Source organism: Danio aesculapii, chromosome 4 (genome assembly GCF_903798145.1).
Source record: "Danio aesculapii chromosome 4, fDanAes4.1, whole genome shotgun sequence".
Classification (NCBI taxonomy): domain Eukaryota; kingdom Metazoa; phylum Chordata; class Actinopteri; order Cypriniformes; family Danionidae; genus Danio; species Danio aesculapii.
In genome coordinates, this window is record NC_079438.1 from 4,872,508 (window position 1) to 4,897,506 (window position 24,999).

The window sequence follows — 24,999 nt, forward strand, 5'->3', positions numbered from 1 at the left end:
AAACACAGCAGTGAAAATTTACAATTTGACACACTTATTCTCTCAGAGACTAAAATTGAGCTGAACACACAGAAGAGACTCCCGGTCATCTCACTGCTTCTGACTGATCCTGCAGAGGATTATGGCTGTAGAAGTCTATTAGCCCAGGGGTCACCAAACTTGTTCCTGGAGGGCAGGTGTCCTGAAGATTTTAGCTCCAACCCTAATCAAACGCACCTGAATAAGCTAATCAAGGTCTAAAGCTGCGGTCACATTGGGCTTTGTGTGGGCGAAATTCTGTCGTGCGGCGCTGCGAAAAGGGGCGGGATTAAACAAGCTGATTAGACATTAAAAAAAGTGAGCGATTGCTCCATGTTTTAAATTTCTGTCCAGAGCGGTCCTGTTTTGATCCTCGATTGGTCTCACGCAGTCAAGTGATGCGAGCGTGTCTTCAAGTGTTGCGTGTCTTCTCACTGACAGTATGTCGACACTGTGAAGTTAGTCAGAGGATGTAGGGTTAGCTAATACTTAAATAGCCTGGTTGCCAACTGCTCACTCATATCCTTAAAAAGTAGTAGATTTAGCCACTTCCATACAACTTGCTAATTTCAGCGATTAGATGATTATAGATCTCCATGCTGTCGTGCCATTCTGCTTCCTACAGTCAAATGTGTCCTAGAATCGAATCTAATTATGTCGAATCATCAAGGTAGCGCAAGACTCCACTTAATCTACTGGATACAAAAGATTTCAAGAGAATTCGGAATGAATCAAAACTTAACATTTTATTTGTCGGGTAAAATTGTATTATGCCAACTACACAATGAAACGACCAGAAAGCCAATTCAGAGATGGCACTGTAAAAATACAACATCCATTACTCAAAGATAAATCAAAGAGTTAGAGATGCATACCTGACCAGAGAAGTACGTTGCAGCATAAGTCTCAGAGATGCTGCAACGGGGTGTCTTGGCTACAAGATCCCAGTGATATTTGTCAACATTTCCTTTAAATCAGGGGTCACCAATCTCGGTCCAGGAGGGCCGGTGTCCCTGTCTTAGCTCCAACTTGCCTCAACACACCTGCCTTGGTGTTTCAAGTATAACTAGTAAGACCTTGATTAGCTTGTTCAGGTGCGTTTGATTAGGGTTGGAGCTAAAATCTTCAGGACACCGGCCATCCAGGAACAAGTTTGGTGACCCCTGCTTTAAATACTCAACTCAGAACAAACAGCCATAAATTCAAGATAATAGAAGCGTCACCGAGACCCTTGCCTGGTGAGTTTGAGGTGGTAATCATCTCTAGAGGGGGGAGCATCTTGGAGAGACTTTATCCAAAAACCAAATCAACATACACCAGCGAAATATTACAGTGACATTTGGACCACATTACCAATCACACAGAGACATTTTAAATGAGACCAAACATGAATATAAGGCTACAAGATACACCATATTAAAACCATGGACATTTTATGTGACGTGCTCTGATCAGAAGGTTACTTAAAGGTCAAGAAGGGGGGATTGAGGTGAAAGGAGAAGGGTGAACTTTCTTGCATTCCCCCCTGGTGAGGTGTAGCTCTGCGTTTCCAGCCTATTGTCAACCGTCTCAGGTTGATTTGAATAGAACAGTTGAACAGCTGGTTTCCTGAACTTCCTCTCAGATCAAAAAGTTTATGTTTTATTGCCTCTCATGAAATTCCATAAGTTCTCAGGGTCTGATATTATGTAGAGATTTTGCCATTCTTACATGGGTAAATCTCTCCTCAGCCTCTCAGTCTTCAGCACAGTTTCACTGATGATCCAGGATAAACCCAAAACCCAGGATAGAGTGGCTCAGTGAATGTGGTCTGGACTGAGTGGATGGGGCTCATTGTGTCTTTATAGATGTTGTAGAAGATCAGAGTTCCTGCATTGTGATCCACAAACACTCCTATTCTACTGCTGATCGACTGTACTGGGAGATTAGCCTCTGTGTTATTGTGTCTGAATGAGCAACTGGAGGAAAAGCAGCTCAAACTCCAGGACTGATCATTATATCCAAACAAACACTCAACACTGTCTCCCTTCCTCCTGATTCTCTTGTATGACACTGATATACACACATGATCTCCACTCCAGTCAGTCTCCCAGTAACAGCGTCCACACACACTCTCTCTGCACAACACCTGAAGATGATCAAATCTGTCTGGGTGATCAGGATGCGACTGTTCCTCCCACACACACTCCACCTCTCTGTTCTCCTCAGACAGAATGAGTTTAGCGTTTGCTGTGTTTGAATCCAGTGTGAGGAAACGGGCATCTGAACACAAGTAGAGGCACGTTTATAACACAACAACACTCAAAGATGCGTGTGTGTGTGTGTGTGTGTAGACGTACATTTGCGTGGTCCTGCTGTAATCCTCTTATCTTCTCCATGATCCAGACTGGGAACACACACAAATTCACATTCAGTTAGTAAACAAACATCAGCTTATAACACGGACACACATGCACAGAATGTGTAAGCTCGTGAGTCACTGTTATTAGCACTAGTTTCTATCTGTGCTCTGCGAATGCTGTACTTGTGAATGCAGTAGTGTGATAGAAATGCAATAAAGCTGTTGGCTCTGAAAGGGTTGTGTTCAGTATAACGGAAGTGTGGAGATCATGAGAGAATTAATTTATTCGGTCAAGAAAACAGGAGTCGTTATTGCTCCTTTATTGAGGAGGAAGCTCAGCAATGTCAAACACTGTTATCAAATATATTTCTCTCTGAATTGTGCAACCCAGGCTCATTCTGAAAACATAGTCCCATGGACGTTTCTGGAGACCGCGAAATACGTCCCGGGAGGTACGTGTTTTTGCAGTTTTTGTTTTCGTGATTCCGCGAGAGGCCGTTGTGTGCGCTTTTTCGTATCTCAAATGTCTCTCACGAGTGCCTTTCGCGGCCAAGCTGTTCTCGTGTAAACCCACCAGAGGCCGCTGTCGATTGACTGAATGATTGACTGGGCGACCAACCAATCGACTGAGCCACCCTCCTCCTTTTCTAAACCCAACCCATTTTACCGATTGACCCGCCCACCCACTTCCCTAAACCCAACCGACGGTTTACAAAAGCCATCCAGAAAAAGAAAAACCTTCGTCTGATTTTTACCCCTTTTTCAGATTTAACCACATTCTCATGTTCAGGGTGTACCTGATTTCTGGAACCGCTGTTCCCCGAACTCGGTCGTCATCATCAGCGTGGCTCCTCTCTGCTTCTCAAGTCCGCCGACGTCCACGACGAGCTAACGGGACAAACCAGTCCAGTGGGAAAGCCCTCCACACGGACGTTAGCGGTCAACAGGTAAGCACGAAAAGGAACGACGTCATACCGCCCCGTAGCGTTGGCTTAAAAAAATGAAATGTAGCCATACGTACCTCCGGCTACATAATTCCCTGTCTCCAGAAGCGTCCACGGGACTATGTTTTCAGTATGAGCCTGTGTTGGAATTGTGCGTCGTTCAAAAGAACTACAGAAACACAACATATACGCTCCTCAACATTTCAGTCCTTCAGTATGGTTTGTATTGCAATCTCATATTCAAGAGTTCCCACTTAGATATGCTTGGCGTATAAAGCAAGTTTGGCATGCTGTGCCGGGAGAGAACCTTGAGCTCGGAGATATTTGAGACCAGGGCTCCCGCCCGGTCGATAAGCATATCAGGAGATCCGAGATCAGGTACTTCTCGAGAGCTCCCCCTTTAGAAAAGGGAGGAAAAGGAGGAGATGGAGTGGAAGGGGGGATTCTTCCAAATGAAGATAAAACAGTAGGAAGAAAATGATCCGTTTATAGTAAACTAGGATCACTCTGATTGGATTATTACTGATTACAGATGAGTGGCCAGACGTGCTCAATCATATCACGTGCTCCTTTCGAAATTAGTTTATGAAACTTCACTTAAATCAACTTCATTCTCCAAAATCAGTGCAGGAAACAGTCATCTTCACTTCACGCATTATAAATTACTGTACAACACAAACTGAACAGTAAACATAGGACTGGAATGAAGGAAATAAACAAGGGAACTATGTGTGAAGAGCAGGATACTGACAATCAAACGGGAGACTTATTCCGGAAAATGTAAACACTGAAAAATTACAGGTTGCTGAAACACTCGCTCCTGCACATGTATGAGTGTGAGAATAGTCTAGTGTCGTCTTTGGAGAATCATGAGCTCCGTCAGGAAAACAAACGAGATTTAAGCAGGTTACTTGTGGATAAAAAAGTAAAGACAACAACAAATTCATGCTAACTAATTTAATATGAATATTAATTTAAATTAAGATTCATTAAACCTGCAATATCTTTAAAGTTGTTGCGCTTGTAACGTCAGTCACATAATAACGTAAACATGGCGGATGAGGTACGATCCTATTCATGCTTAACGAGATTTGGCTGTTGAATGCCTACCCTTTTAGTCCTCGTTAAGTAAGTACTTACTGAAATTGAGTACCTACTCATTGAGTATGTGGTTTCGAATGCAGCCTCACTCTGAGTAGATAATCTGAATCAGTGAATCGTTTACTAAAGACTCAATTTGACCAGATAACCTGAATCAGTGAATCACTTAATAAAGACTTACTTTGACCAGATAATCTGAATCAGTGAATCACTTAATAAAGACTTACTTTGACCAGATAATCTGAATCAGTGAATCGTTTATTCGTTCATTTATTCATTTTCTTTTCGGCTTAGTCCCTTTATTACTCCAGGGTCTCCACAGTGGAATGAACCGCCAACTTATCCAGCACTTTGGATATTTACGCAGCGGATTCCCTTCCAGGCGCACCCCATTTCTGGGAAATATCCACACACACTCATTCACACTCCTACACTATGGACAATTTAGCCTACCCAAATCACCTGTACCGCATGTCTTTGGACTGTGGGGGAAACCGAATCACCCGGAGGAAAACCCACTCGAACGCAGGGAGAAAATGCAAACTACACACAAAAATGCCAACTGACTCAGACAAGGCTCGAACCAGCGACCTTCTAGTGTGAGGCGACAGCACTACCTACTACGCCACTGCGTCGCCCTGTCAATCGTTTACTAAAGACTTTATTCCTGAGCTGCTGGTGTAAATGTGACACCTCCAGGCATAGAATGTGGTGACATCAGCAGTCATCCAAATTTTAAGTCCACGTTTGGCTGTTGAATGGCACAAGCTGTTCATCCACTGTGACATTTATGCCAGGGTTGAATAGGAGGGTGATGCGTCCACATTTCCCACAGGTATCTGATGGGGCAAGCGTGTCCGCTCTATGATGAGCTTGTCTCTGGAGCTTGTCAAAATACAGAGCTCTGCCGATTTCATAAAATCCTATGAGGGACATGGTGGCTCTGAAAATTGCACCACAATCATTCCACAGGCAATGTGTGGACTCCAGGCAAATCCACTTAGGGTGCTTTCACAACTGTGGTTCGGTTCATTTGGTCCAGACTAAGGGCAACAAACGATACATTGTAGCATTGTTCTGCCGTTGTCACATCCTGTCTTCCATGTATGTTTGTTTTCGTCATGTGACCTTTCCCATGTGCTCCTTTGTTCCAGTTCCCGCCATTTGTTAAGGTTCATCACCTTCACCTGTTTCATCCCCTGTGTGTAATTGTTGTCATCATGTTCCTGTGTATTTATACCCCTTAGTTTCATTCAGTCTTCCTCCAGTATTCTCAGTTGATGTCTGTTTTTCACCCCATGTCATTCCCGTGTTCTTCCATGTATGTTTTTTTTAATAAATCTATTTGTTTTGATAATCCTGAGATCCTGTGCCTTCCTGTAGTGAACCCAGACATAACATAATACTGGACCAAAACAGAAAAAGTTTGCCCTGTTTTATTTTCATAGTTTTTTTTGCTCTCAGTGTTTTATTTTCCTCCCCCTCCTGTTTTTTCCCCATGGATTCTATTTACACTTCCGAATTCCTCATCCTCATGATGAAGCAGGGGGAAAGCAGCCTCGAGGACCATACGGACAGATTCCTGTTCCTAGCAAATTAATCCAGCTGGCCAGATTACTGCGGGTTCTACAACTCCAACTTGAACGCCGCTTGCAGAGCACGGTCATCCGAAGATGGTCTCACCGAGGGCCTGCCTACCTGTTTCGCCGGTCAGAGGTTGTCACCCAACGTCATCTCCTCCACCATTCGAGCTACGGACTGTTTTAGTTTGGATCATGTTCTCACCACAAACGAACCGCTCCAGGGTTCGTTTAAAAGTGTATCAAGACAACCTTTTCAAGTAGGTCTCGATTCGATTTTTTTGGTCCTCTCTTGGTGCGCACTCGAGTGCGATTGCTACATTCACAGCTGCCCAAACCAACCAAACCAAGAGGGAAAATAAACTCTAGTGCGATATAACAGAACTAAATAAGGCAGGTGTGAAAGCACCCTTAGTTTGCTTTAGTTTAGTCTGTACTTCTCAACATCAAATGGCAGCCAGTGCATAAATACACAGTTTTTGTTTAGTCCATGTAGTTCTGAGAGCTGAGGTGCATATTTAGATTTTCTCAGACGCATCAAGGTAAGTGTGTAAAGGTCACTCTCATGCACTGAATCTCACACACAGGCCTATCTAAAGGGATAATGGTGCCAACTGATAATCAACAGTAAAAATGACAAATTTTAACTCGCAACAAATCAAGAATGCATGATTATATGATGTCATGGTTTGCAATCACAAAAATGTGATTATAATGGAAATGAATGGGGCAAAAACAGCCAGCAACAGTAAATTATGGAGAAAAAAATATAGTCCACAATTACTTTTTATACTGAAAATACACCATTTTGTGTGTCTTTATCGACAAATCAGTGACATCATTTCAAGAGTTCACACTTGGATATTGTTTGACAACTGTTTGCAGGTTTGGCATGCTGTCCCGGGAATGAATCCCTGAGCTCGAAGATAGTTGAGCCCAGGGCTCCCGCCTTGTCCATAGAGCATGTGAGGGGAGTATGAGATTAGGTGGATCTCGAGAGCTCCCCGTGGGAAAGGAGGAGAAGGGGTGGATGGGGGTTTCTTCGGAAAACGAAGATAAGAGAGTAGTTCTAGCTAGGCTTCTTATAGTGAGTTTGGATTAATCTGATTGGCTAACTAATGAATGTAGATGGCTGGCCAGATGCAGTCAATCATATCACGTGCTCCTCTCGAAATTAGTTTGTGAAACTTGACTTATGAATTAAAGAGTTAAAAACCTGTAATTTTCTAAAAACTCTTTAGCAGCTGTTTTCACCCCAAACATAACAAAATGGTATTTCTCAGAGTTTTTTTTTCCCAAAATGTGTGTCAAAATATGATTTGTCACCAAAAATCATTGCGCTAGCTGAAACAGACAAAGTTATGGCCAAATTAAGACTCAAAATCACCCCAGAGTGGATGAAAATGGCTCAACAGTACATAAGGGTTAAACTCTAAAACTGTCTCCAGAATCTAGAAATATACATCAGATTATTCGCTGTCTGTCTCTAAGCAGAAATCACCAAAACCAAAACATGTGCATGCCCAACTTACTAGAGTTTGTCCAGTGTGTAGTTTGGATCCTCCAGTTTTTGGGAGAGTAGCTTGACTCCTGAATCTCCTGGATGATTGTAGCTCAGATCCAGCTCTCTCAGGTGTGAGGGGTTTGAAGTCAGAGCTGAAGACAGAAAACCACAGCCTTCCTCTGTCACCATACAGCCAGACAATCTACAAACACACACACAAACAGTCCACGTCACATTAGTTTGACAGACAGAAGTCCTAACACACAGTGACCTGTGTAGTATTTTCTCTAGTTTCAGTCACAAAAGGAACAGTGGTAACACTTGAAAGGGTGTTCATAAGACTGTCATGACAACTTTATAATCATGTTGTGATATGTATGATATGAATATAGATGAGATGTTATGAATGCTTAAGACAATTGTCGTTAAGTGTCATTAGCTCAGTTATGCCATTATAAATGCAAAGACGACGTTGTTTGAGATGTCTGTGTTGTGTAACTTGACATATTTATGAAGTTATGTTGTCATGGTAATGTCAAGTTTCATTACAAAAACACAGACATGTTATGCCGTTTTTATGTCAAGTTGTCATAAAGCAAAGATTTGCATTTGAAATGACATAACTGAGCCAATAGCCGCGTTTCCACTATCGCGCCTAAAGCGAGCGAGCCAGGGCGAGCCAAGGCCAGTCGCGTTTCCACTATCACTTCCGGGGCGTAATCGGGCCAAAGCGGGGCTTCCTTGGGGCCAGCGTCCGGCCTTTTTCGGCCCGCCGAATACCTTGGGCCAAGGAGGGCCAACTGGGGCTTCGGGGCGGGGTTACGTACAAAGGTGGAGTTTTCCTGTCAGGTAAAGAGGAGACAAGATGCTTTCTTCCCTTACATTTGTTTTGCTATCGCGCTTGATCAACTCACTAAGAAGAAGAAAAAAGTAAATGCCGCCGAACTCGAATGCCCTTATCCAGGGATCGCTGTCTGGCCTTACACCAACAGACCACAAACAGTAAAAAAGCAATCGCTTCGGTGTTCTCCATCTTCCAGCTCTCGTAGTGATGCCAGGTTGTGTTTGTGGTTATAATTTGAGTTTTTTGTTCCTGCTGAAGTGGGCGGGTTGTGTGACGGGTTGTGTGACGTTTGATTCAGGGGACGTTCTGGGGGCGGTGTTTGCGTGACGCGCTGCGAGCAACTAGCCCGACAGTGGAAACGCGACATGATTTCGGCCTCATTTCTCAACCTCCCGGGCTACTGGCCTGGCCTGGCCCGATTAAAGCCCTGGCTCGCACTGGCCCGATAGTGGAAATGCGGCTAATGACAGTTACCATAAACATGCACAAATTCTTATTTATTCATTATGTTCCTCCGAGTGTACGGGGTTGTCCTAGCATTGAGGGTTGTACTGTCAGTGCTGGGTTGCACCTGGAAGGGAATCTGCCATATAAAACATGTACCAGAGTAATTGGCGGTTCATTTTGCTGTGGTGACCCCTAATAAATAAGGAAATAAGTCAAAGGAACTTGAGTGAGTGAGTAATGAGTGAAGGCCCTTTCAAACAAAGTTATATTTCATTCTTTGTCTGAGGACAAAAAAAAAGCAGTAAATGTGTCACGCCGCACAACACTACGATGATGGCTGAGAGAGAGGAACAGTGTTGTAGCTGTCACGGTAACACAATGAAGACAAAGTTGGATATCTCCTTTCGTCAGTCTATTCAAAACAAGGTGGATAGTTCAACAGGAGAGGCAGGTAAGTGATAATCATAGAGCAGTCTTGAGAGTAGTTCACAATGTAAACAAGGATCTTCTTTCAACCATCAGAATACAAAGTCACTTCCCTTAATCATGGTATGTGCTTCCACAGGTAAGGAGAAACGACCACGGAAGAAAGGCAAGCAAGGGAGAAGGTGAGGCGAACCATCTGACTTCGATTCCAGCCGCTGTATGACTTGAAAAGGTGAGTCTTTATTTGGGACTGGTGATTGCTGGTGCAGGTGTGTCTCATTAGTAATCAGTGGACTATGTACGGTGCGGTTAGAGGTGGCTGGAGAGGGAGAGTGATGATTGGAGCTGCAGGAACGAGATGGTGAGGGAGAACGGTGATTGGAGCAGCAGGAATGAGCCGGAGATGTGACAGTAGCCACATTTTGAAAATGTACTTTTATTTAGGTTAAATCAGGGGTGTGCAAACTCGGTCCCGGAGGGCCGGTGTCCTGCCTATTTTAGTTCCAACCCCAATTAAACACACCTAAAGCAGCTAATCAAGCTCTTCCTAGGTATACTTGAAACTCCCAGGCAGGTGTTTTGAAGGAAGTTGGTGCTAAACTATGCAGGACCTCCAGGACCGAAAAGTCGATGCCCAAAGTTTTGGGCACCAAAGTTATTGTTGTGAATTTTAGGAAGAGACAAAACCAGGAGGATTTTCAGGTGTCTTCAAAGCAGAATCCTTTAAAATGAGAACTCACCATCGCTGTGGTGTAAATCATTTTCACCCAGCACCATTAGAGACTCACTGAATGTTACGTCTCATATAACTTAATAACTTAACAACTTAAACACGTAACACTATACTGTCAGAATGCTCTTACAATGTAAAAACTTAGAAATATACAAAACTTTTAAATATATAAAAATTATTTATATATTTAAATAATTTGGTAATCTTTCAGTATTTATTTTTTTAACTTGCAGGTTGTGAATGTCATAAAGGCATGGTAAATACGGCATGGCAGTACACAAAAAAAATTAAAAATAAAGTGGAATTAAAGTAAATGCATGAAGTGTCACAATTTTGACAGCTTCATACGTTTATGTTGGAAGATTCTTGTTTTTGCGATGTATTTCCTTTTATATCATTTGTATCTTCATTTAAACATGAAGATCAAGTGGAATAAATGGCATTCACCTTCACCATGCTTCCACAGCCAGATTAAAGGGCCACAACATACAGTTTCATACACTGGCAAACACCCTCTTCTATGAGAAGCACCACCATATATTTGCATTGTGTTATAGTTGCTGCAGCCAAACACTGAATGGCTCCACCGGTGTGTACTCTCATAGAAAAGACGCATTATGAAATGGGCTTTTGTGCCGGTATGTGACCCCCTCCAGGAGTGATCTTCTGCACTAGCTCTGCTACGTGACCCTCGTGTGTATTCATGTGACTAGTGTTGTTGTGTTGATGTTGTTCTCCTGTCTGCCATCCATGGAACGAGAAAGAGGAAAGGAATTGCAATTCAAAGGAGGTGGAGCTTCTCAACATATGTAATTGGCACAGACCAACAGCAGCTCAAAGGTGTTTAGGAGTCAAAGCAAACTTTTGGGGGAGCTGTGACAAACTACCTAAACAAACTCAAAAAGAACTTGATGGAATTTGTTAAAAATGATGACCTTTCAGTTCGTTGTTCATTTTTGTTTGAAGTGCACCAAAACAGCTTTTTTCGGACGTGCCTCAAAATCCTGAAGGTTTTGAGCAGAAATTTCACTTAAAAGCAATATTATAGCTTGTAAATACAGGTGCCCTTTAAACAACAGGCTCTTTCCATATTTGATTTCACTTGACACTTGAAATAAGAAATACACACATTGAATCATCATTAAAATCCCTGCTGAAAAATCCAGCTTAAACCGGCCTCGGCTGGTTGGCTGGTTTTAGCTGGTTGACCAGCCTGGTTTTAGAGGGGTTTTGGCTATTTCCAGGCTGGTTTCCAGCTATTTCCAGCCTGGTCTTAGCTGGTCAGGCTGGAAAATGACCAGATAAATCTAGCTAAAACCTTGACCAAAAACTTGACCAGCCTGGTTTAAGCTGGACATAGCTGGTTTTGGCTGGGCTCCCAGCCTGGCTAGGCTGGTCAAGTTGGTTTTAGCTTGTCATTTCCCAGCCTGACCAACTAAGACCAGACTAGAAACCAGCATGGAAATGGCCAAAACCCCTCTAAAACCAGGCTGGTCAACCAGCTAAAACCAGCCAACCAGCCTAGGCTGGTTTAAGCTGTTTTTTCAGTAGGGATAAAATACATGGCAGCATAGGTTTTTTCTCACCCCATCAAACTTTGTGTTTTTTCACAATGTAAAAGTAAATTGTGGCAGCATTTATTTCATGGAAACGTTTCATTTTACCTCAGAGTCTCTAGTTTACAGTTTGGACTCTTCAGTCCATCAGAGAGAAGCTTCACTCCTGAATCCTGCAGGTCATTGTTACTCAGGTCCAGCTCTCTCAGGACACAGTTTGAGGATTGTAGAGCTGAAGACAAACTCTCACAAGAGTCAGCAGTCAGACAACATGTGACCAGTCTGAGAAAAAAAGACCATAAATCAAATTTACAGTGTAAGTCTTAGTCATTCATCTGATGTAAATAATAATTATAATCAATCAATCAGGTGTTTGAACTCAGACCTTAGTGTCTCTAGTTTGTCATTTGGACTTATCAGTCCATCAGAGAGAAGCTTCACTCCTGAATCCTGCAGGTCATTGTTACTCAGGTCCAGCTCTCTCAGGACACAGTTTGAGGATTGTAGAGCTGAAGACAAACTCTCACAGGACTGAACAGTGAGTTTACACATGACAAATCTGAGAAAAAATGAACATAAATCAAATTTACAGTGTAACTTTTAGTCATTCATCTGATGTAAATATTAAGCATAATCAATTAATTAATCAGGCATTTGAACTCAGACCTCAGTGTCTTCAGTTTACAGTTTGGACTCTTCAGTCCATCAGAGAGAAGCTTTAACCCTGAATTCGGAAAGTTATTTTTACTCAGGTCCAGCTCTCTCAGGAGACAGTTTGAGGATTGTAGAGCTGAAGACAAACTCTCACAGCACTGATCAGTGAGTTTACACATAACAAATCTGAGAAAAAACGAACATTAATCAAATTTACAGTGTAACTTTTAGTCATTAATCTGATGTAAACATTAATTTTAATCAATCAATCAGGTGTTTGAACTCAGACCTCAGTGTCTCCAGTTGACAGTTTGGACTCTTCAGTCCATCAGAGAGAAGCTTCACTCCTGAATCCTGCAGGTCATTGTTACTCAGGTCCAGCTCTCTCAGGACACAGTTTGAGGATTGTAGAGCTGAAGACAAACTCTCACAAGAGTCAGCAGTGAGTTTGCACATGACAAATCTGAGACATAAAATCATAAATCAAATTTACAGTGTAATTTTTAGTCATTCATCTGATGTAAATAATAATTAACATAAATCAATCAATCAATCAGGTGTGTGAACTCAGACCTCAGTTTCTCCAGTTTACAGTTTGGACTCTTCAGTCCATCAGAGAGAAGCTTCCCTCCTGAATCCTGCAGGTCATTGTTACTCAGGTCCAGCTCTCTCAGCACACCGTTTGAGGATTGTAGAGCAGAAGACAAACTCTCACAAGAGTCAGCAGTGAGTTTACACATGACACATCTGAGAAATAAGAACATAAATCAAATTTACAGTTTAACTTTTAGTCATTCATCTGATGTAAATATTAAGCACAATCAATCAACCAATCAATAAATGAATCATGTGTTTGAACTCAGACCTCAGTGTCTTCAGTTTACAGTTTGGACTCTTCAGCCAATCAGAGAGAAGCTTCACTCCTGAATCCTCCAGGTCATTGATACTCAGGTCCAGCTCTCTCAGGACACAGTTTGAGGATTGTAGAGCTGAAGACAAACTCTCACAAGAGTCAGCAGTGAGTTTACACATGACAAATCTGGAAAATAAGAACATAAATCAAATTTACTGATGTAAATAATAATCTATCCATCTATCAATCAATCATATGTTTGAACTCAGACCTCAGTGTCTTCAGTTTACAGTTTGGACTCTTCAGTCCATCAGAAAGAAGCTTCACTCCTGAATCCTGAAGCTCATTGTTACTCAGATCTAGCTCTCTCAGGATACAGTTTGATGATTGTAGAGCTGAAGACAAACACTCACAACACTGAGCAGTGAGATTACAGCATTGTAGGCTGTGAGGAAAACAAGAAAACATTTTTATCTAGGGATACTCCAGAGCAGAGACAAAAAATTATTGTGTTGAGCAAAGTTAAAAATCCTTCGGCTCATATGATGTGTGAACTGGCCATAAGTGTATACATAAAACTCTTACAGTGCTCTTCTCGTGTTTTTGACCACTGGTATCAGTCTCGTCAGCGCTTCATCAGATCTTCTGTATTTCTGCAGTTCAAACTTCTCTTGAGTCTCTTCTGACATCAGGAGCACAAACACCAGACCCGACCACTGAGCAGAGGACAGATCCTGTGCTGTAAGATTTCCAGAGCTCAGACTCTTCTGGAGTTCCTCCACAAAGTCATCATTCAGTTCATTCAGACAGTAGAAGAGGTTGATGGTCCTCTCTGCTGATTTCTCCTCCTCTATTTTCTCTTTGATATACTCAGTCGTGTCTTTGATGTTCTCAGTTTTGAGTTTCAGTCTTGGCAGAAGCTTCTTCAGGTTACTCTGATTAGACTCCAGAGAGAGACCCAGCAGGAACCGGAGGAAAAGATCCAGGTGTCCGTTCTTGCTTTGTAAACTCTTCTCGACTGCATCTATATGAAGTTTAAACAGGGGCTTTTTAGAGAATTTCCATGTCAGTTGCTTTTTCCTGGAATCAAGAAATAGATTTGCTTTGTTGTTTTTGTAAGTATAATACACATAGAGAGCAGCAATGAACTCCTGAACGCTGAGATGTACAAAACTGTAAACCTGTTCCCCTGAAACTGGGCTTTCCTCCTGAAACATTCGAGTGCATAATCCAGAGAACACAGACCCTTCCTTGACATCTAGGCCACACTTCTCCAGATCTGTTTTGTAGAAAATCAGTTGTCCTTCCTCCAGCTGTTTAAAGGCCAGTTTCCCAAGCTTCAGAACAATGTGATCAAAAGACCTGGCATTCACTTTACATTTAGAATTGTTGCTGTATTTTTCTTTCATCTGTTGCTTTTGGGACAGTAAGAAGCTGGTGTACATCTCTGTGAGAGTTGTAGGTGTTTTTCCATTGCTCTCTTGATCCAGCAGAGGCTGAAGAACCGTAAAAGAGATCCAGCAGAAGACAGGGATGTGGCACATGATGTACAGACTCCTAGATTTCTTGATGTGACGGATGAAGTTACCACCAACATCAGGACTGCTGTTTTTGATGAAGTACTGCTCCTTCTGCTTGTCATTGAAGCCTCGCACCTCTGTGACCTGATCAATGTGCTGTTGCGGTATCAGACTGGCTGCTGCTGGTCTGGATGTGATCCAGATGATGGAAGAGCGCACAAACTGTCTCTTTAAGAGATGCGTTATTATCTCACCCACTGTCATTTCCTTATCAACATCTGTAATTCCATCCTCCTCCTTAAAGTTCAATTTAAAGCGATATTCATCCAGTCCATCAAAGATGAACATGACCTTACCTTGTTCTTGAGGAAGAGAGCTCAATCCTCCAGGTCGACTAAAGAAGTACTTGTTAAGCAGACCTATGAGACTGTACTTTTCTTTTTTAATCAGATTCAGTCTACGGAAAGGCAGTGGAAATATGAAGACTATTTCCTGATTGTCTTTTCCTTCAGCCCAGTCAAGGATGAATTTATTGACAGAGACAGTTTTACCCACTCCTGCGATCCCCAGTGTCAGGACTCTTCTGTTTTGTCGACCTGTGTCAGGCTGAACTTTAAACATGTCATTACACTTGATTGGTTTATCCTGTTGGTTGTGTTTTGACTCTATCTGTATCACCTCATGGTCATTCTCTTTTCCTCCGGTCTCGTTCTCTACCACATATAGATCAGTGTAAATATCATCCAGGTACTTCTGACGACCCGTCTGTGAATTACCAACCAATATCTGCTCATAGTCCTCCTTTAATTTCTTCTTTAGTTCATGGCTGGTGTTTGTGTAATCAGGAGGAGGGGATTTACAGTTCTCTGAAGAGAGAGGGAAAAAAATCAAAGTAAAACATAATTATGCTCTGTGCTTCCCGTTATGAAAAAAGAACAATTGCACACTTAAACAAATTAAGATGAAGGAAGACAACACTATATTAGTAAAGTTTGACAGGAACTTAAACAGTACCTTGCTTCTGTGTATTCTCCAGCTGATCAGCCAAGTGATTCTGCTTTATTTTCCGCAGGATGTTCACTGTGACCTTCACAGCTCTTTCTGGTCCAAAACACGACACCATCTTATTCACTGTCTTCAGCCTGTCTGCATTCTCCATTTCAGATTTTGAAATACATCTATTGTCCTTCTTTAAATACCACTGAAACTTCTTTAGTTCAGCTTCTAACAGTTCATCCAGTGAGCTGTTGAGCAGGTGTTCAACATTTGCCATCGTGCTTCACCCATTCACAGCTACAGGACAAGAGCAACAACATCTGAATTAGTTTTACAATTAGCTTACGGACCTAAGCATTTATTTATTATTTCAATAATAAAATGAACCTAGAAACTTGACATTTCAAAAAGCTACATTTTGATAATTGTCACTATTTTAAGTGGTACTTACTAACCAGGTAGATGTTTCTTGTTTGTCTACTTAAAGAGCCCCTATTATGGGTTTTTGAAAATGACTTCCCATGGAGTGTGTAACACAGCAGTAAGTGAAGTGAAATATCCAGCTAAGGCTCAAATCTGAAGGTACGCTGTGTTTATCACTATTGATTCATCAATAAAACAGTCTTTAGCTGTGATGTCGCTACCGAACCCAAGCCCCGCCCATTTGTTGAGCGCGCAGACCCGGGAAAATTGAAACCCCCGGCCAACTCCACTAACACTGTGGAAAGAAAAAGAGGAAGACAATATACTATAGCAGATTCCAGTTGAATCATGTTGCGAAGAAGCTGTGTGTGAGGTGTGAGGGAAAGTAAGTGTTATTTTCTCTACGCAAAGAGGCTGTGAAGAGTCAGTGGTTGAAGTTTAATTTTGCAGAAATACCTCAGCATTATAGCCCCAGCCTTGTGCTGTGTACCCGTAATTTTTCTGAGTGCTTCAGCAATCTACACGGTTACAATGGGGGATTCATCGGCTACTTGTGAAAGGAAGGATCAAAAAGACTATAGATGTATGGGACTTTGCCTTGACAGGAACTTTACAGTACACAGTTCATGGACCAGTTTCTTCCAGTTCACAAGTGTAAGTAAGTGCGGTTAAATGGTTGCCTCCTTGTTTTCTCTAGCTTACAAATTATGTAACGTTATTTAATTGTGTTTTGTTACTTGTTACCGCTTGTTCTGTATCTGGTTAACTCTTTACATTCTCACATTGCGTCTAAAGCCACGTTGACAACGCGATAATTACCGCTTTGTTTACAGATTTAAATGCGTTTGTGAACTCGTAATTCACTGCTGTTTGTCATTGCTATGGCCAGTGTGAGCTGTTCCTACACACATGCGGCGGTCAAGTTTCAAAATAGTTCAGCTTTGCCACTGTGTGGCTTAACACTGAATTGATCATCGGACCAAACAGGAGGGGTTTGAGAACATATGAATCGCTGAACGAATCATATGGAAGTTGTTGGGATAATTAGGTAAAAATAAATGCATATTGTAAGACAATGAAAGTGTTTTTTGACCTCAGACTGTTGTTGGAGACCAACAACCACTTTAGAAAACTAATAAAACCAGTTTTAGAAAAGACTTCAGATGACAGGTGAGACAGCGGGAGAATCGCACACATTTGTCCACTGTTAAAAGGTGTACTACATTCTTAGGTATAAATGTTCATCACTGGGGTGGTACTCTGAAAGTTATCTTTTTGAACCTCTAGGTTAGACCTTATAGTGCATATGGGGTACAAAATAATGGCCTATCGTGGACCTTTAAAGGTATAGTTATATTTAATGTACCTAATTGGTGCCTGTTTTTCTAACAGTGTCGTAGAATGTTTACAAAAAAAAGTGAACACTGAAAAAAACTAGCGACTAACATAATATAAAAGCTCATGAGATGTACTTGTACATGCTCAGAATCCTCTAAATTTAAATCTTTTTTCTTTTGTGACACACATGGCCACAAGGACAGCAAGTCCTGCTGGCATTGGGGCTGCCAGAGCTGCCAGATCCCCCGTCACTGTTAGAACTGCAAGATCCTCTATCACTGCAGGAGTTGCGAGTTCCCCTTTTCTGAGTCCCTAGACAGGGCACCAGATCTTATTGAATCCCCTGAATGGCAGGCGTCAGATGCTCTTGAATCCCCTGAATGGCAGGCGTCAGATCCTCTTGAATTCAGCAAATGGAGGGCGCCAGATTCTCTTGAATTCCCTGAATGGCAAGCACCAGATCCTCAGGAATCCGACAAATGGCCAGAGCTGTCATCTGAGTCCCACGAAAGGCTACAAGAGATGTGTGATTTCCCAGAGCTGTGTGATTCCTCAGAGCCAGGTGACTTTCCAGAGCTGTGTTACTTTTCAGTGTTTCCTGAACCTAAGTCTCCTGATCCACTGGGGTTATCCGAACTGCCAGTGCCTCCTTAACCTGAGCCTCTTGCCCCTTTGCGGTTGTCGCATCCATCAGTGTCTTCTGGACTTGAACCCCCAGACCTACCACAGCTCGATGCTTCTGGCTCTCTGCAGTTCCATGCACCACAGCCTCACGCTCCAGGCCCTCCGCAGCTCCATGCTCCAGGTCCTCCACAGCTTCATCCTCCAGACAGACCTGACATGACCATCTGCCTGTTACCTGACAACCCTCACAGATTTCTGAGCTCTGCTGGATAAAATCAATAGTATCTGGATGCAGCCTTTATGATACAAGCTGAGATTGCATTTCTCAGCGATGCAATGTCAGACACAATGCACTCAATGGAGCCAGTGACATCATTGTGAGGGGTAGGGTTAGGTGAGCGCATTAAAAAGCAGCTCAGATTGCATCTACACCTGGTCTGCATCCAGACTCTTCTCAATAAAATGCTGTTTAAGGTTTTTCATAAATGATGAATAATATTGTAACAACCCGGGCTAGAACCCAGGTATGCGGTGTAGTGACTGGAGAGATGTACCACTGAGCCATCCATATCAAATAATTCTGACTTAGCAGCAAACATTCAACTGAGGTTCTTTTCAGATTGAGGTATACAAAATGCTTAAACAGAGAAATAAACATAAAAGGAAAACTCCACGATGGGAGAAAACAAACAATAAGGGAATAAACAACACGGAATCAAGAAAGCCAGGATAAGAGAAAAGTACACAGCTTGACCTAGTTTAATCGGGTCCTCCTGGCTTAGTCTGTTACACGTTTGCTGATCCAGGATGAGAATGAGCCGCTATGTCAAGCCTGGTGTAGACAGCCAGGATAGGTGCACATTCACGGCATTCTTCAGCAGACCATGAGATCGATCACAGAATCATTGACGCAAATATGGATAAAACCTGATGTCAGGCAATGACTTGAAAAACGCTTCTTTCGCCCACAAATCTGGTACCTCCAACTGATCTGAGAACTCCCTTTACTGTCATGCAGAGATATAACTGAAATTAACTGAGGCTTATTGAAAAAGTTGCTTTAAATTTGACCAGGAAACATTCATTGAAAAAATGTATTGATTATACCAAAGACTTAGATATTGAGGCTACAAATTTGGAGTCAGAATTGTTGAAAGTTTACCTACTTATTAGCAGCAGGTGTTCATCCTCAGGGCTCAATCATCACTTAATTAATTAATGACTTAATTCAGTCATTAAATTGAACTCTGCTGCTGAGTTATTTTTACTTAATTTAGAGTAAGACCAAACACACTCTGAGCTGAGGAAATGTCACTCAAAGGATTTTGTCTTTATGAGACACTGCTGAAAAATCCAGCTTAAACCAGTCTAGGCTGGTTGGCTGGTTTTATCTGGTTGACCAGCCTGGTTTTAGAGGGGTTTTGGCCATTTCCAGGCTGGTTTCCAGCCATTTCCAGCCTGGTCTTAGCTGGTTAGGCTGGAAAATGACCAGCAAAATCCAGCTAAAACCAGCTTGACCTGCCTGGTTTAAGCTGGACATAGCTGGTTTTGGCTGGGCTTCCAGCCTGGCTAGGCTGGTCAAGCCGGTTTTAGCTGGTCATTTTCCAGCCTGACCAGCTAAGACCAGGCTGGAAATGGCTGGAAACAAGCCTGGAAATGGCCAAAACCCCTCTAAAACCAGGCTGGTCAACCAGCTAAAACCAGCCAACCAGCTTAGGCTGGTTTAAGCTGGTCTTTTCAGTAGGGGAGTCAGATGATTGTTTGCATCTGTTGCTCATTACTCTACCAGCTCAAAAGCTGAGCAACATGTTTGCCATTCTGGAGCCTGATGTTAGAGTGATGAACCTCTGTCTTGCCTTACTGTAGTGTTGCTGAAAGTACCAGAGATCACTAGTGTAAGGAGCTTATCCAAGTTACAGCTTATTGTAAACTTTTAGAAAAGCTTTATCATTGTTATAGTTATCCTTCTCTCTGTGTGGGAAACTGTAGGGATGTGCGTGCCATTTAATTCCTGTAAACCCCTTTTCTCTTGTTTATGTTTAGGGAATTAGTGTATGTTTCTGATGTTATTTTCTTTTCATTTTTCGGTTTAATCAGTTTTACTCTCTTTAGTTAAAGTTTTTGTTTGTTTGTTTTTATGCTTCTGATTATACTTTTATCATTTGTTAAACCACAGCAGGGGACTGCTACTTGCTCACCTCAACATCCGAGAAGAGGCACTAGCCCTGTTGTTAACTTTAAGGCATTTTGAAGTTTACCTTGGCGGTAGTACAAGTTATGTGGTAGTATTGTAATGGTCCAAGTGTATGAGTGAGTGTGAAGCGGCTGTTGTGCGAACTACCGAGCCTGTTTTGTTTTGTATGCTTTGCTTACACTGGTAAAAGAAATACGTTTTCCAACAGTGACCCATGTTGTGAGTACTTTTCTACATGCACGATAGATTACAAGTGATGCCCGAACAAATGATCTCTGGTTTATCTGCAAATTTGCTAGAAATTATAGTGATGCTGTGATCAGTTGTGGATGATGCAATGAAAACTGTCTTTTTGTAACGTTTGGAAGGATTTGCTTATTTCACCCCAGGGGAGATCAAATGTCATTCGGCGGAGTCCCAGAACAGACTTCTTTTACTATAGAGACAGTCTGTGTGCGTTCGCTACCATTTGGTTGGGATTTGCTGCATTTCTCGTTGGATTTGTTCTTGAAAAACAAAAGTGTTTTTGAGTTTCTTTCCTGCTACAATAGACACAGACAAGTTTCTTTTAACAACAGAAAATATGGACATTTCTGGAAACAATTTTGGAAGTTTGGCGGCCAATTGAGACATACTACATTGGCTGAGATTTCAGTTGACACAGGCTTTGCAAAATCTGTGAATTTACCCCCTACCGGGCCTCACCAGTAAAAAGGAAATTTGATTGAGGAGTAGGTAGCTGCAATACTGGATGAGGATGTCATTGAGCCTGTGTATGGTCCATGGGCTTCACCTATGGTTATTGTGCCAAAGTTACTAGGTGAATGGAGATTCTGTGTGGACTATCGTGTTTGCCCGCTTGCAGTCAGCTGGACTTACTATGAAGTTAAGCAAGTGTCAGTTTTGCTGAGATGAATTTGCATTCTTGAGATACAAGGTAAAACCTGATGCCATCTTGCCAGATGTCGACAAAATACGAGCAGTGTCTGAGTTTGCCACACAGTGTGTTAAACAAGTGAGGCAATTTTTGGGACTGAGCAGCTAATAACCTAGGTTCATTGGAAGCCTTTGTGTGCCCTGACACGGGAGGCAAACTCCTTTGTGTGAGATGTTGCTTGTCAAAAGAGCATGGATGAACTGAAAGTATGTTTGAACTCCTCGCCTGTTTTGAGGTTCCCTGACTTTGGAAAGGCATTTTATATCCACACTGATGCCTGCGATGCAGGTCTAGGGGCAGCTTTGATGCAGAGAGATGAGGAAGGGCAAGAAGTTGTTGTGGTGTACGCAAGCAGAACTCTGCATAAGGCTGATCAGTCATACTGGACTCCCGAGTAGGAGTGTCTGGGGTTGATATGGGCTCTTGAACACTTCCGGCCTTACATTGAGAGTCTGCATGTCACCGTGTACACATACCACAGTAGTTTACAGTGGCTGATGTCAAGGCCCAATCCCTCTGGTCATTTTGCATGCTGGTGTCTTCGGTTGCAGGATTTTGATTTCAGCATAGTGCACAAACCTGGGGTGGGCACTCAGATTCCTGATGCTCTGTCTAGTAACCCCTTGCCTGGTTCTAGTGGCCCTCTGGATGTGTTGCCTGGCTATGCCATCATAGCTGGTTTGGATTTGCATATCTAACCCCTAATTGATTTGGAGAACAGGCAGCAAATACGGCTGATTCAGTTGGAGGACCCTAAAACTGGCAAGCTGCTTAGCAACCTGGAGAGTTTGGGGACAGTTGAGGATGATGATAAGGTTAAGGGTCAATACACAGTGCAGGGCGGATTCTTGTATTACAAGATTGTGAATGTCCAGTGTGGTATGCACCCATGGAAAAATTTGAAGTTGGTAGCACCTTTGGCCTTTGAAGGTCAATCCTAATGTACTATAATGATCACCCCACTGCGGGATATCTTGGTACAAAAAAAACTCTTGCAACTCTTGCAAAAACTCTTGCAACTCTTGGGTGATCTCTTACAGAGTCCAGTACAAGGGTGTCACTACAGTTTAAAGCCTAGTGTTCATCCAAAAGTGACAATCGATTGGTCAATGACTAAATGGACAAATGAGTTTCATGCTAAACGACGAGAATGTTAATGTAACTGGTAAAGGGCCAATGTGTTAACAGTTGATTTGAGAGTTAAAATAAACACACAAATCACTCATAAACACACACTGATTGCTCATAAACACACAGATCACTCATAAACACACAGATCACTCATAAACACAGATCACTCATTAGCGGGTTTCCACACAGGTTCTGCATCTTGTTTATATACACTATGAACAGCAGCGATGCTAATTATTCTCTTTATTCTCCATTTCCACCCATCTCCATACTCTTCCCGAGGCCCTCAGACTATGCAGAGTCACTGATTTGATCCAAGACCAACTACGAGATGATCCCAAGGTTTCCATATCCTGGACCAGGCCGTATCCTGAGCAGCTACTGTCGTGGTCATGGAGGAGTGGAGAACATGAGACTGATTCCTGTGACACTCCAGAGACAGACGAGTCTTCGCAGAGGCCAGCTTTCAGCCTCCGCCGCTGAGACTGCAGCTCTGCACAAGACGTTTGGCCAGCGGAGAAATTAAAATGGTCGTGCCCAACTGAGCCTGGTTTCTCAAGGTTTTTTTTCTTCATTTTCGCCAATTAGTGACGTTTTTTTCCTCTCCGCTGTCGCCACTGGCTTGCATGGTTCTGAACTGAGCTCACACTGAACTGAGCTCAACTGAACTGAACTTAAACACTACAAACTGAACTACACTGTTCCAATTTACTATGACCTTTTATGTGAAGCTGCTTTGACACAATCTACATTGTAAAAGCGCTATACAAATAAAGGTGAATTGAATTGAACTCATGAACACACACTGATCACTCATAACCACACAGATCACTGATAAACACACAGATCACTCATAAACACACAGATCACTAATAAACACAGAGATAGCAGAATGAGAAGGTTTCTGCTTTCTGTGATCATTTTCCAGAAACACACTCGACGTTAAAAGGTGGAGAATAAACCATCAAAACGACTTCAGCTCAGCAGTAAAGTCTCAGGAACACAAAGAGATGATCAACTAATTATACAGTTTTTTTTTTACAATCATTTTGCGACAAATTTTTGAACTCTGCTGTCAATTTTCAAAACTCTAAACACAAAATTCACAACCATTGCCAAAATTGTACGTTTTTGCTAAACATTTTTTGAAATGAGGCGTGGCACCTAACCCTAACCGTCATTGGGTGATGAGCAAATCGTACTAAATTGTACGAATTAGATCGTTCGAATTCATTCGAATTAGCCAGATCAAAAAGTTACGAATTGCCGTGAGATTGCGTTGGACAATCAGATAAGAGCAGTGTGCTCGAAACATTACACGTTTTGTGTCAGCCTTTTTAATTTGATTAAATTAGCATTTTTTGAGCTTTGGTGTTGCCGCCTTTTGAATATATATTCTTTGTTCACTTTTACAGACAATGTTTTCATATTTGACATTACTTTACTGTATGTAAGAAAGCCCAATCACAGCAGACCAATGTCAGGCCTGGATTCACATTGACAGAAGGTTCTTTCCAAGATTTTCGAGTAATGAAAACACCACTGTGATGTGGAGGAGAACCTGTGACCAAATCCACAAGACCAGACTGATGTAAACACAGATCTCAAAATAGAAATCTGATATATTGAAATATATGCAAATTACATGTGTGACATTACAGTTCATATGAATTTTACAAAATATTGCCTTTTTTTCAACTATTAGAATTACAAATATGTACATATGTTACGTAAATATATGATCTATTATGTTATATATATTTTAGCCCAACAAATATATTACCTATAATTTGTATAGGTGTCCATATGGCTGTATATGAACACACAAACACACACATATACAATTGAAGTCAAAATTATTAGCCCCCCTTTGAATTTTTTTTCTTTTTTAAATATTTCCCAAATGATGTTTAACAGAGCAGGGAAATTTTCACAGTATGTCTGATAATATTTTTTCTTCTGGATAAAGTCTTATTTGTTTTATTTCGACTAGAATAAAAGCAGTTTTTAATTTTTTAAACACCATTTTAAGGACAAAATTATTAGCCCCTTTAAGCTATATATATATATATATATATATATATATATATATATATATATATATATATATATATATATATATATATATATATAATATGGTTGAAAAAATGTGAACGTAAATGTGCACTATTTATACAAATTATTGTCTATTATGACATTTTATATACATTATGTGGAATCCGATTGTAATTTGCATATGTTGCCATATATCATGCCATATATCAGCTATATGGGGAAGTGCAGTGAGAAAAAAAATGACTGTAAACCTACATTATGATGGATTGAATAAAACTAGTTCAGTGTATCCACTGTCTGTACGGTTGCCTCTACACTTATGTATAAACCATAATGAAACCTGTATCATATATTTTAAACACCAATGTTTAATGACTGTTAAAGACTGTTTACTGAATGTGCTGGTGATCTAAAGTTCTGTTCCTGTAGTATTTCTATGATAAAAGGATCATGTGAAGCAATGATCCTGAAAATGCAAGACTTCTTTAAGGAAACGAATGCCGCATGCAGAGTTTTGAACACTGGAGAGCATGTGTTTTAAGTAGTGACTTTTGTATCTTGAAAATTTACAACAGGGTTCTGAAATTTGTGGCAAAACAGCTAAAAAAAACTGTAAGACGACACTCGTAGATGATATAAAGTACAGAAAGAGCAAACTCTCACCTCAAATAATGCCTGCAGATCTTACTATTCCTCCGCTGAACTGTTGAGTTGAACAGCAGATCTGAAAATATTTTCACCTATGGAAAACACGTCAAAACATGTTTGAGACATGAGAAA

At 41.5% G+C, this 24,999-nt stretch overlaps 1 protein-coding gene across 3 annotated transcripts; it reads right to left on the reverse strand.

Annotated features, from left to right (window-relative positions):
* Positions 1-217: 217 nt before the first annotated feature.
* LOC130221894 (NACHT, LRR and PYD domains-containing protein 12-like) lies at positions 218-24,981 on the reverse strand. 3 transcript variants are annotated; one of them, XM_056454433.1, is made up of 13 exons: positions 24,883-24,981; positions 15,536-15,814; positions 13,587-15,387; positions 13,273-13,446; positions 13,014-13,187; positions 12,722-12,895; positions 12,438-12,611; positions 12,161-12,334; positions 11,878-12,053; positions 11,603-11,774; positions 7,517-7,690; positions 2,358-2,404; positions 218-2,280 (listed from the first exon to the last, which is right to left on the reverse strand). In XM_056454433.1, the coding sequence occupies exons 2-13, from the start codon at positions 15,792-15,794 to the stop codon at positions 1,760-1,762; spliced, it is 4,020 nt and encodes a 1,339-aa protein (XP_056310408.1). In that variant the 5' UTR covers positions 15,795-15,814; positions 24,883-24,981; the 3' UTR covers positions 218-1,759. The 3 variants fall into 3 exon arrangements, with proteins under 3 accessions (XP_056310408.1, XP_056310409.1, XP_056310410.1); XM_056454434.1 differs by lacking the exons at positions 11,603-11,774; positions 11,878-12,053; XM_056454435.1 differs by lacking the exons at positions 11,603-11,774; positions 11,878-12,053; positions 12,161-12,334.
* Positions 24,982-24,999: the final 18 nt, after the last annotated feature.

Bases quoted from the DNA above. Each gene is read 5' to 3' on its own strand.
- LOC130221894 (XM_056454433.1), bottom strand. From the start codon at position 15,794: ATGGCAAATGTTGAACACCTGCTCAACAGCTCACTGGATGAACTGTTA. The intron at 13,188-13,272 runs GTCTGAGTTCAA...CTTATTTTCCAG, and splicing joins TGTAAACTGAAGACACTGAG to ATTTGTCATGTGTAAACTCA. The intron at 12,896-13,013 runs GTCTGAGTTCAA...CTTATTTCTCAG, and splicing joins TGTAAACTGAAGACACTGAG to ATGTGTCATGTGTAAACTCA.